A 12,847-nucleotide genomic window follows, 5' to 3' on the forward strand; every position below is an offset into this window, starting at 1 on the left:
TCTCACCAATGCATTTAGACTGTCTTGCCTTCCTGTCCTTGCTTAGAAAAAGAAGGACCAAGCCACATTTTAGAGCAATAATTGATCGATTTCTCAATTTTTCAGTGTCCAGTATGTGCAACTGTAACATTCTGAACAGTTTGACAGAGACAGTGGCTCTTTCTTTCCGGAAAAGAATATTTTCTTCTTAATTAGATGTATTTTTCAAGCAGTTTATCTTCAAAGCATCCTGAAAAGGATCATGTATTCCTTATTGTACTTAATATCCTCACTTTCTGTCTCAATTCTCAAATTGATTCAAGACATTCTGACCTTTTCATGGTATTTATCTCTAAAACAGCTGACAAGGGAGTCTGGACATTGTCACGGTGAACCCCTGTCATAACCTATTCTCTTTTAAAGCAAATGTCAGATTTTGTTCCTGTGAACTCTATCATCAGGCATAATGCATTTGTGTGATCCCACCAATCTTCCTAAATTAAAGCTAAGGACATGAAGATATGAACATTTCTGTCAGGATTTCTACAGAAGCAATAAAGAAAAAAAAAAACAACCCCCAAAAAAGAAATTCCCAGCAAGCACAGCGTAGGACGCACTCACATGCTTGAATCAGGCAGGTAGCGACACGATCAATTCCAAGACGAAGCGTAACGCAGTGGCTTTTCGCTCTCATAATATACTGCTGAAATACAGGGTTGAATACGACATTTGTGTATGCGGATTCCCTGCCCAGACCTGGACTCTGTGCTTACCTCTTCTGGTCCAGCCAGGGGACATGCAGCTGGGATCCCTCCATCATATTATTTCATTGGGGAAAAAAAGCCGTAAAATTAGAGTTTACTTTTCATTTGGTAAAAAGAAGTAGGAGTTTTTTTAATAAAATGCAATGTGGCACTACTAAAACGAGGAAAACAGGGGAAAAAAAGGCGATACTTCTACTACACTGTAATCATCTGCTAACTTGCTCATTTTTCAGTGGCAAACCATGCTTCAGTATCTGCTGTAGAAGCAATTTCTTAACTTTTATAAACACGCGGTAAAGTGCGCTTTCTTATTTTTTTTATTACCAAAAAAGTAAGTACCAGGAGAACGCCACCATAAAACATCGATTCCAAAGGCAAAATCACACGTATTTTCCTGAAGCCAAGCTGCCACTGACATGTGAGGCAAATTAAAAGCGCGTGTTGGAACCTATGCGTCATTCCTCCCGAGCATCAGTTTGAGGAAAACATCGACTATTTTATTCCCCCATCGCAGAAATGCTGCATCACAAATGTTGCCAGTAGTATTTCACTATTTTCCATGTTTTTCATTCTTAAAATGTAAATATAAATTCCATTATGGGAAAGGTAGAGGAAGCAGCAGTAAGACTTGGATATCCTGGGAAAAGGATTACCCAAATGGATGCTCTAAATCTACCACCATTAAACAAAAGACTTTTGAGGGACAAAACTAAACCACTCCTGTTGGAAGAAGGGGGGAACGTCCCCCCTAACTGAGCACTGCTTAAAATGGCAGTGACCTTTTCTAATAGGAAGGAAAAAAGAAAACTCAAGTAAACAGAGGCTTAAAGAAACACAGCTCACGAGCAGCCTGATGAAAACCCAACTGCATCTAAGGCAGAAGTTTATATTCTGCCACTTCAGCACGTGGTTTCATTTAGGAAGCAGCTTGATTCCCTGAATAATGCCGTTCTACTTCCGGGAAACAAATGACGACTTCTCAAATGACTTCTCAAAGCAACACGTCAGAGACAAATAAGTAAATCAGTAAGACAACAGCTTTGGAAACCCGTTGCCTACAACCCAAAACTGCTCCCTTCCCCTCCAAATCCCTGGAGTGCATGGCTTGGGGTTTTTTCCCCCTGTTCTGCTCTTGAACAAAGGACAATCTCAGCTGCTGTCCTCATTTCTGAAAAGAACATATCATTCCTGATTTTTTAAGACATGTATAGAATAACCTGTTCCTCTCCCTGGAATAATTCATTTCTCTTAATACTTGTATTTTTCTCTCATGCATTGTAAAGAAGGATGACAGAATTAGTAGGACACTCAAGAAAAACACCGCTGCTTCTCTCAGGCCTCAGGATGCTGTTCTGCGCCAAATGGCACTTTTTTTGAAGGAGGCACCAAATCAGAGAGATTTCAAACATGAAATGCTACCTGTGCCCTCAATGCCTCGGTGCAGGATTCCCCACTTCCTCTTCCACAGTGAGAGCAACTGCTTGAACTGAAGAGCACTAAACCAGAGAACTGGGAAAAGCCTCTTGGAATAACACTTCCAACTGACTCCTGGTATGCCTCCGTAATTTTGTTTTGTGAAATCCTAGGATACAGAGCTATTTGCTTGGATGATATCTGCCTACAGTGTTGATGGATTTAATTAAGTGGAAAACATTACATCGTATCATCTACTGAGCGAGCGAGAGGTCCACGTGTCACAAAATCTCACTTTTTAACCAGAACACATTTTCACAGCAGAGTGTTGTTGCTAGCAGAGAAATAAAACGCCACACTACATTTACATCAAGTAATACCCTCGAATTTGCAACTTCATGTATTTCCTTATAAATTGGAACCAAACTTCAGACTACCATACGAGTGGACACATATTTTCAAACAGGTTGGGGACCTCTAATGCAATATTAACAGAAATGAAAAGTTTCCAGTATTTTCCTTGTCCTGCTATGGAATGGCTGAACACCTGTTTAATGTGTCCGCAGGCAATAATTAGGAACCAGTGACGCCGCTTACGGTTAACATTTAATTTCCTGCTGCAGCAGCACATTGCTATTAGCAATGACCTTCTAGTTGCAGAGGATGTGATATTTATTAATTAACAAAAAAAGAAAAAGATCCCAAGTCCCTTTAAACGTTTACTTTTTTAAAATGAAAACGTGCTCATAAAAAGGACAGGCTTGCTAAAAAAAAATAGTATCTTTTTATATTCATCTGAGGTTCACTTCACATCTGGTCTTCACTGTTCCATAGCACTACTAATTATGATCTGTTAATTAAGAAATGAAAGTGCTGCCATTACCTGTTTGGAAGAAATGGAAACTGCTGGATCAATTACTTGCTCTGGAGTTCAACCGAGAGGTGATCTGGGTGGAGTTGTCAGGACAAGAGAAATAATTGCTTGGGAAAGGCGCACTCAAACAGCTGATTTGATTTTCCCAAGCAAGTGATTTATTGCCAGCGACGTGGCTGTTTCACCAGATCAAAGTCAGCATTAAAAACCTTAATCAACTGTGTGAACGGCCACAGCCTGTTTGGGGCAGCCATGCAGAAAGCCTCACGTGCCGTGTGCCGGCACCCCTCTCTCCATCACCTTGCCGTGCCCAGCGCCGCAGGCCCTCGCTCTGCAGGCTGTCACTTCGGCTGGACAGAGGCAGTGGAACACTTGTCCGAACTCGTGCGTCAGGTTTGGCGCTTGCGTCTCCCTCCGCTGTCAGCGCTTTGGGGAACCAGCAAAATCCGACTGACTGCCAACCGCCCCGCAGGGAGCTGCTGCGAGAAGAGCAGCAGCAGCGTCCTTCCCTGGCAGCGAAAGGTCAAGCGGGCTCAGAGGTGGACTAGCCATCTACAATTAAATGCCCGCATGTTATAGGCCTTTGATTCTTTTTGATTTTTGCCTCTTCACACTTTGCGTTTTTGCGGAACAAGCAAACGATGCTTGGTTTGGAAAACACTTTATTTAGCAGGTGCTGCTGCTGTCGGCTCTCTCAAAGTCAGATTTAATATCCGTGACAAGGACAGACAAGGATCTAAGTAGAGAAGGATCCCCACTGCTAATGTGGTTAAACTCTGCAGCTTCAGAACGAAGGTCCAGGCTAGGAACCCCGGGATAGCCGGCAACACCAGCTGAAGTGCGGTGAAGGCAGCTAGGCTCACATCTAAGGATGCACTAGCGAGAGATCTGTGGGCGCTGCAGCATATCGGTGTCCCCAGAAGAAGGTCCAAGACAAGGAGCACTAGGCATGGATCATCTGGCCCTTATTAACTACGCTAACGGCCTGCAAGCCCCTGGGGTGGCATCTTCACAAGCTGCTGGAGCGGGACATGCAGACCTGCTGGCTGATGCTGCTCTGCTCCTCACACGACGTGACTGCGGGGAGGAGGAACTGCTGGCATGCTTGGCCTTGACTTGCTAGTTCCCGCCAGAAGAGTTGACTGGTTCTGGCAGCCGTCTTTCTGCTGTACTTTAGCGGTCATTTATCTCAGTCATTAGGAAGGAACTGTATTTTATCACTCGCTTGTCATAAAGCAACTGCTCCATGGTGTATTTTATGGTTCTCGGAGCTCTCAGCTTCCCTTGGCTGTTTTATACATATAGAGCAGCAGCATTGAGAAGTAAATCTCCAGTATAATTTACAATCCAAACAAAGAACTTGGGGGGAAAAAGAGACTAATTAATTTGCCCCAAATTATGCAATAATGCAGAAGGAGAGCCAGTGAATAAAATGCAAATCTCTGGCTCTCGTCTACTTGACTGCTGCCTCCCGTGGAAGTCACTTTAAGACACGGATAATAATCAGTCAAAGCCTTGCTTAGTATGAAGAGGACTCCAAGCAGAGACCCCAACGTGCTGGTGTACTTCTGGCAGAGCAGGGAGCTGCCAGACCAGCAGCTCAAGGCAGAGCTGCACTTTTATCTCCCTGGCTGCCTAACGCGGCTATGCCTTTTTGATCGTGCCATCTGGTCCCCTCTCTCCTAGTTGTTGTATTTCCTTCTGATTTGTAATACATGCTGCAACTGCGCAGGCAGCTTTATTCCGTAGAACTGTTCAACAGTGACCTTCTTCTAAATACGCAGAAATGAAGTTTGTAAAACAGCTAGAAAAAAATGCTGGAATCATCCAGATTATGATAATTATGCAAGCAAAGATCAATACTAATCCACTCTAAAGCCACTAATCCTCAATCCTTCAGAAATTCTAGTATCCACATCCAACAGTTTATCATTTTGCAAGCAGCACTGTTACTCTGTGCTGACATTTACCCTAAAGATATACTATGTCAACTGAAAAATAAGGTTATATGAAACCTGCCAGTTTCTGCTTGCATCACTGTCAAGAAACCAAACACGAAGTGCAGTTTGCAGAGCGTGACAATCCCTGAAAACCTGAGGAATCAAAACTAGTCCTGCTCCAAAATATTTGAGAGAGTCTCAGAGCTGAAGCAGAAAGTTTGGGGGTTGTTTTCATTTAATTTCTGACATTGAAGAAAATGCCCCCAAAACATTTTTTAAAGTTTTTTTACAATGGTGTGCAGCAAAGATTTTACCAAGAATGGAGCAGCACCATTTCTTTGGAAAGGGAAAACAGGCTATTCAGTTAATCCTGATGAGTTTGCAAGGAGGAGGAGATAACACAGGTTATTCAGTTGTCATCTGAGGCTATTAGGGGATATGAGCCACTTTTTACTTCAGGCTTTCTGCACTGTAGTGGAATAAAGGTCCCATCTCCTGGGATAAAACTGGAGCTCAAGGTGGCCGCAGGAAGCGCGAGCTCCGTTTGTTTTCCGAAGGCAACACAAGCTCTACCTGCGCTCCTGGAACCTTACAGTCTCTTCTCCCGATGGCGACGCTGCGTTGGCTGGGGTGAGAACTGCAAGATACCTCTGCTACATGGCGGAGGTACACCACACCGTGCTCCCAGGACTCCTGAGGCCGGACTCTGGCTGGACGCAGCCCGCGTGGTCTAGCACCGCAGCCTCTCCCAGAGCACGCTGCTCGGGATCACATTTATCACCAGGTGAGATGCAAGTCAAGGACAAGCTCCTTAAAGGTGCAAGTCATTTGGAATAAAGTTAGAAAAGAAAAAGGAAACAAAATGCATTACTAAGTATGCCCCCAGCAGTGAAGAGTCTCTTTCGGTGCTCCAGCTCCCTGCCTGGCTCCTGAGGCGAGGTAAATTAGCTCTTGTCATTTACCCAAAGCGTGGAGGAGCATGGAAAGGTCTCATAATTATCGTATTTTCATGTCTTTCTGTTAAATATAGCTACACAAACAGGACCTGTTCAATTTTTTCTTGAAAATAGTAACACAGAATGTTAAGTCTATTACAGAAAGGCTTTAAATATTATTCAGAAATTGCATGCATTCACATATCTGAAATTACAGAAACAAATGGGAACATTTTTATTTAAAGACCTACTTTTTGCTGCATTACCTAAACTACACTTTATACATTTGAAGATATCTAACAAAATTTAGGGAGCAGCAGCAATAATCTCTCTCAAGAAGATTCCTTCAGCAAAGGATTATCATTTGCACTATCATTAAATGCAAAGTTTATAATTTTGCACTATTACTTCAGATCTCATATTTGTTTCAAGATGAAATACAAAATTAGTATAGGACTGGCAGTATTTTGCTATTTTTCATTTCTTTAAGATATTGTTTCAAAATGCTAATACTCTAATCATGAGGAAGAATAGAATGCACATCATGAATTTTTGTCTCGACACCTTCAAATAGCTGAGAAGTCCTCTCATTAGGCTCTACTGAAGCCAATAATATTACATTCCATTTCTGATTTCCTGCTGTACTTTGATTTGAAAATATATGTATGAACCCCATTATATTCCGATCCTGATCGTATCGCCACACTGGACTTGAGCAGATATTGCAGCAAGGCTGTAACTTCTTGATATCGGGAGGCTGGCTGCATTGATCCTATCACTTCCCATTATTATATAGATGCCAAACTCTTTACGAACACATTCTGTGTAACTAAATTTAACAACCTAATCAGCAGCTTATGTACCACTTTTTTATTTAAGAAAATGGGGTTGATTTTATTAAATTGTCAGAGAGTAAACTTTATCAAATTGTGACTCTGTAGTAATAACTACTATCATCTGCACTTTTAACGTCAAAGAGATCGAGTCTGAATTCCCTCGTGTCCCACGTGAATGGTGTACAGGATCAAAACACACTCAGACAGACTGGAGGAAACTTAACCCAGAGCCCCAGTGATCCCAGCTACAGTTTCAATGCACAAAATTTTTTGTCTATCCACATGACTGACACCCTCAGCAGCTTCTGAGAGGATCAAACAAAGCTCTCCTTACTGTCATTGTCACCTACAGCCCAGATCTCTTCAGTTGGAGACAACCTGTTAAGATGGTGACATTGCATCGCTATCTGCTATGATTAGGACACGACAGGCTGCCAAGTAACTTACAGCTAAGGGAAAGAAGCAACTCTAAAGGGTTTTGTCACCCTCACTTTGCCAAACGGCAGCGCTGCAAAAAAGTCCTGTGTGTAATTTCACACAGCCGTTCTTCTGGTGGACTTGAGCGCTGACTGCTCTCTCCTCAGAGCAGCATCCAATTCTAGTTCCTAAAGAAGAGTTAACATCAGTGAGTATGCTATCAGCTCTAAGTACACAATGTTTTTGGTGCTTTGGTTCAAACCTTATTTTTGTGTCTTATGTCCTTCCGTGAGCCCGAGTGAACAGCAGAAGTACAAAAGTTGAGGTATATGCAGGGGAAGTGCTTCCATGCTGACAACAGACAATTTTTGTAGCCCACATATCTCAGATAAGCATTCAAACAGGAACTCATTTCGACTTAAAAAATAACAGTTGTAATGTGAACAAATAAATGTTTTACCGGTATTCATCCTGCGTGAACCGTGGAATTACTGAAGGCTGCAGTACAGCGATTTCTACGGTAGTGGTGTTGAACTTCACAGGATCCCCATCATCATACGCAACGACCACTAGCTATAAACAATACAGAAAATCACTCTCTTAGTATGGGTAAGAACATTTTTTATGTTGACTTCCTGTATTTTCAAGGTCTAACAAGTCAGACGAGATTTTCTTTCACTGCAAATCATACATTGTGTAGGAACAAAACAGAGGGAAAAGGTGACAGTCATGCACGCGTTGAACCATCTGCTAGAAAATGTACAGAAACACGGTGAACTGGAATTCAAATGCAACAGTCTTCTACAAATACCTCTCCAAAATGCATTGCCAGCTTCAAGTATATTTTTCAGGGGATTCTCTTCACATCTAACCACAGACTGTCCTTACTCAGACCTCCGGTAACGGTATACAGTTCAGTTCTACATTTACACATTTTTAATTGAAAAATCACCTATAACTCCCAATAAAACAAACACAAAAAGCCCTAGGTAAGAATTCTGTGTTGCTCACGCTAATATCTAAAACCAAGGTTTGATATCAAAACAAAATATTTAACATTATCTCCTCAAAAAAAAAAAAAAAAAAAATCCTCTTAAGGATCTGAAGATCCCCTGTGTGCTGAAATATGGACAAGACCAGAGACCTTCTCCAAAGGTGGCCTATTATCAATCTTGTGCTTATCTGATCTTTACTCCTGTCTATTTGCTTATTTAATCTGTGCTCGTCTGCCGGGACAAATAGCTTCACCTGCTTTCAGCTTTCATGTGAAGGTGAGCTATGTGCTAGCACAAGGATAAGAGGCCAGCCCACTGAGGATGGAATAACGGACAGTTCTCCAGTGTCCTCCCTCTCTAAATTTGTCCTTATTTCAAGAGGTCACTAGCTGGAGCAGCTCAGTAGCTCAGTCTAGCAAAGGGTTTTCAACTCATTTGTGCAAGTCCGAGCTATTCTCAGAATAGGTCGGTGAGGGGACAGCTTAAAACAAAAGAAGGTATTTTTTCAGCCAACGTATTAGGGAGCTCACCAGTCCAAGATATCATCATTGCAGAAAGTATGTGTATGTTAAAAATTGCCTGCATAAATTCACAGAAAACTCGGTGGCAGATACAAGCCCAATGGTCTAGATGCAGTTACCAACGCAAAGTCTCCACATCACTGATTTCTGGAGTCTTTTCTGTGCTTCTTCCCTAAGCATCCAAGTTTTCACAGAAAAGTAACGCTCTGCTAAATTTACCATTGGTCTGCCCTAACACAGAGCAGTCTTCATATAGAAATGTAGCGACATGTCCATGTGCATGTCATAATGTGTTATGTATCACAGCTTCAGAAAACAGCCACACAAATAATTACCGAGAAGTAAAAATAAAAAGTGCCACAAGCTACACTCTGGCGGTGTTACCAGAGAGATAATTCTCTTCCCCTTGGAGTTTGACTATGTTAGTTAAAACTAGGACTCAAGTTGAAAAGGACTCAAATTAGCACTGTCCCAAGTTCCTAAAACAGGGACAACGTTACAGCGCTACTCAAGCTCACTGTAGTGCTTGATGAGACACTCAGAAATGGAAAACACTGGACAGCTTTATTCCTTATAACGGCATAGTATGCAAATAAACCTCTCGCTAATCCTCATTTCAAAATAACTGCAAGAAGAAACAAAACACACCCTGATGACCATACAGAAGGATGGCAGTTTCCAAGTAGGGAAATGATATATAACCCTCCACATATTACAGATACATTTTTTTTTTTGCTTACTGACACACTTCAATTTTCATTTTGAACTACCCCTCCTCCACTCATAGATTGAAGAGGGGAGATCTGTCCCAATGATTTTGATTAAATTCATAACTTACTCCACACTAACTACACTTGAGACTCTTCAGGAACACTAACACCGCCGTAGTAACTTAAGTCTCCTTAAAGCCAATGTTTTTACATTACAGCACTTGTGAACAGGAAGTCCCAAACTACCCAACTGCACAGCAACTTTCTTTACAAGATCTCTCACCATCCCTACAAAGTTCTCACCAAATTGCTGTGCCGACAGCCCTGTTGATGAAAACAAAGAGATCGGCAAGGGAACTTTCAAAAAATGAGGTTTCCCTTCAGCTGCCCCCCTGTTTCTTCTGCCCTCCTGACAGTAGCGATCACATCCATTCAAGACATTTCTGAAATCAAAAAGACACTAAACATGTGCCAGGAAGAAATTAAGGAAGTAAAGAAACAAAATAAAAATTTCACATCTTTCTATGCAATATAAAGCAACACAGAGAAACATGAAGGTAAAAGGAATTCCATCAAATGCAGGCAACGTTTACTGACAACACAGAGCTATATGAGTTCATACCTTAAACACCGTACTTGGCTCTTCATTTAAGTTTACTCGGGTTACTACACGTCCTGAGTTTTCGTCCACGTCAAAAATGCTGGCGCTGTAAGGAAACTGCACGACATCTACTTTGTATCGGACTCGACTTGCTGGTGTGCCCTGTAAGGCAAAACCAAAGCAACTCACATATTTTTGTACTTTTGCACATCTCATGAAGTTAGTAAAGGATTAAAATGCAGCATTGGTAAACAGACCACCACAAACAAAGCTTGCCGTTTGCTTTCCTCAGAACTGGGTTTGTTACTAAGCATCCCTCTGCCTCCCCCCAAAAGACCTTAGAGTGACATCTGAGAGGTCCAGTAAGAAAAATGACCAGAGGTTTGGAAAGAAGAGACCTGAAAAACCCGTCTACTTAAATACAGACAGAAGCAGGGGTCTGCTTCATAACTACTGAAATTTTTAAATGACAGAAGATGGACACGGCTTAAGGTTGGTTAATATACCTTTCAATAATTTGTTAATGTATTGTAAAAATCCTCTGAAGTTCAAGAAACTTCAAAAATTCTCTAAAAACTTCGACACTTATTCAGCTTGTCCTGAAAGTTACAGCGTCTTGTTGCTGCAGATGGGAAGACGTGTGTTAGATTATTTTCTGAAAAGTCAGACTATAGCTCTGCATACAGGACAGTCCAGCCTACGTGACAGTCACACGCTTCTCTTTTAGAGAAAACAAAATGAAAGCAGCACCGAGATGGTCATGAGTGCTGCTGTGAAGTGAGCAGATATCTGTGGCCCTCCCTACCTGTAGCAAAGGGCTTTTGCCTCTCAGCAGGAGCCTGAGCATTACCAGTGCCGCTTACTATTAGATATCAGAGCTGGCTCTAAGCACGATGTCAGAAAACAAAAAGGAGAACACGTTTGTTACATCAGCGGTAACAGAAAATGCGGTTTTGCAAACGGATTTTAAGTAGCCCTGTAATGAACCCTCCCCGCTGCTCAAAGCCTGTTTCAATGACAAGGAACAAGGGCAGACAGCCCATGCATGTGTCACAAATTGTCTGTGTGCATACACACCCAAAAATACCAAATTAAAAGGGGAAGAGGCATTGCCAGAGGGTATAATAGATTAATTTTTCAGATCAGTAATCCGTCATTTTCTAATAGAAGGCTACTTATCCGATTTAACTGTTTTAACACTAACTGCCTAAATAAATAAGAGTTATTGTGAAGAACAAAGTTTCTTAAAGTATCCGTTCTACTCCAGTGATCACCCTTCGGAGGACGTGGCGTGTCACCATGGCTGTATGCCCAGCCCAAGGGGCAAGCTGTTCCCACACGGCAGAGCCAGGAGGGCCCCGGCAGCTTGCATTGACCTGTGTCATCTCCCAAGGCCCCGAAAGCAAAATGGGTGGCAATGCCTGTCCCCAGGATCTCCGCAGTCCCACCGTTCCCCGGTAGCACCCCAGGCCCTGCTGCAACAGCCGCTTTCCCATGGGCGCCCGGAGGAGCTTCTCCGGTAGCGGCAGGATGGCTCCTGGCACGAATGACGCAGCCTCTTTTGGGATGAGATGAATTGTACCACCGACTGTTTACAGACGATGTCTGCGAGACATCAAATTTTAACAGATTACTTCCATTCCCAGCGAGTGCCCCTTCATTAGCGTTGATCATAATCTGCTCTTTTCAAAGATTAAAAGCTGATGTAGCAGCAAGTTAATAAAGTAGTGAAGCCAGTACAAATATAAACTATGGACTAAAGAGCTGTTTAAAAAAAAAAAAAAAAAAAAAGGCAGCATCAAAGAAGGGGCTTAGAGCAAAGAAAGGGGGTTTTTTTGCACACCGATGTCTGAAGAACTATTTTTCTGGATATGTAGACACTTGGGATACTTCTCAGAATTCAAACTAGGTTATTTGCTAAATATATTTAGGAGTAGATTCAGAGAAGCCCCTAGAAACTCAGGTCCTGTCATAAGTACGATTTCAGCTTCCTAATGCTTCCAAGTCTAGACCTCAGATTTGCTGTTGACCTTTACATTGTATTTAAACAGACAAAACAGCAAAGCCCACAGTTTCATTAACAGCAAATTGGTAATTTCCATCTGTATTCAATAACGCGGTCTAAAGCAGCTTCGTCGTTATTGAGAATAGATTCAACGTACTATGTCAGCTACCAACTACAAGGAAACAGGACATTTACTTTTGTAAACAGCACCCGAAACAGTGGCAAATGTGGTTTAAGCTCACTAAATCATATCAATGTTTTGTTGGGGCACGGAAATGCTCAGTCAAAATATATAGTCTAAACTAACAACTTGACTGGAATGGATTTAGCACAGGTATTTTACATCGTGCTAAGGCACGCTACAGAGCTGAGTAACATGAGGTCAGATTTTGCCACGTTAACTTCTGATGAGTAGTAGGACTACTCAATGAATAAACCATACTTCAGTGTGAGAAAAGTGACCCTTCAGCGAAGAGTATTTATTTGAATTAAATATTATAGGTAGCTTGTAGGAATCTAATTGGTGGCATCGATTTTACAGCTGTTAAAAGAACAAGAACACTTAAGTCTAATACTAAAAGAGTAAGACAATGTACAAGGCAGCCAGGCCACCTCAGCCTCCCTGCCCGTAAAACCCCACGCACGTAACGAGAAGCGAGACGGGGCTGGATGTAACCCAGACATTCACAGAGTGCCTGGAGAGACTTGCACAGCCGCTCCTCCGGATGATTCTAACTGCAGCGGCGATCCGGCCACTGCCTCTGTGCGCCCTCCAAGGGAATCCAGCCCAGGCAGGGTTTATTAGGCAATACACCGCTCCGGCGCCTTTACCAGTTCAAGAACTGGGTCTGCCAGAC

The 12,847-nt window shown here is 42.3% G+C and overlaps 1 protein-coding gene across 6 annotated transcripts in view; it reads right to left on the minus strand.

Annotated features, from left to right (window-relative positions):
• The window catches only part of PCDH15 (protocadherin related 15), a 1,027,345-nt gene that overhangs the window by 81,286 nt on the left and 933,212 nt on the right, over positions 1 to 12,847 (minus strand). For all 6 annotated transcript variants that reach the window (XM_054831779.1, XM_054831776.1, XM_054831775.1 and 3 more), the window contains 2 exons: positions 10,007 to 10,147; positions 7,619 to 7,731 (listed from right to left, as the gene is read on the minus strand). In XM_054831779.1, coding sequence (XP_054687754.1) covers positions 7,619 to 7,731; positions 10,007 to 10,147 — 254 coding nt within the window. The remainder of the gene's footprint in view (positions 1 to 7,618; positions 7,732 to 10,006; positions 10,148 to 12,847) is intronic.

The sequence above is a fragment of the Grus americana genome, chromosome 7, assembly GCF_028858705.1.
Source record: "Grus americana isolate bGruAme1 chromosome 7, bGruAme1.mat, whole genome shotgun sequence".
In the NCBI taxonomy this organism is placed as follows: Eukaryota; Metazoa; Chordata; class Aves; order Gruiformes; family Gruidae; genus Grus; species Grus americana.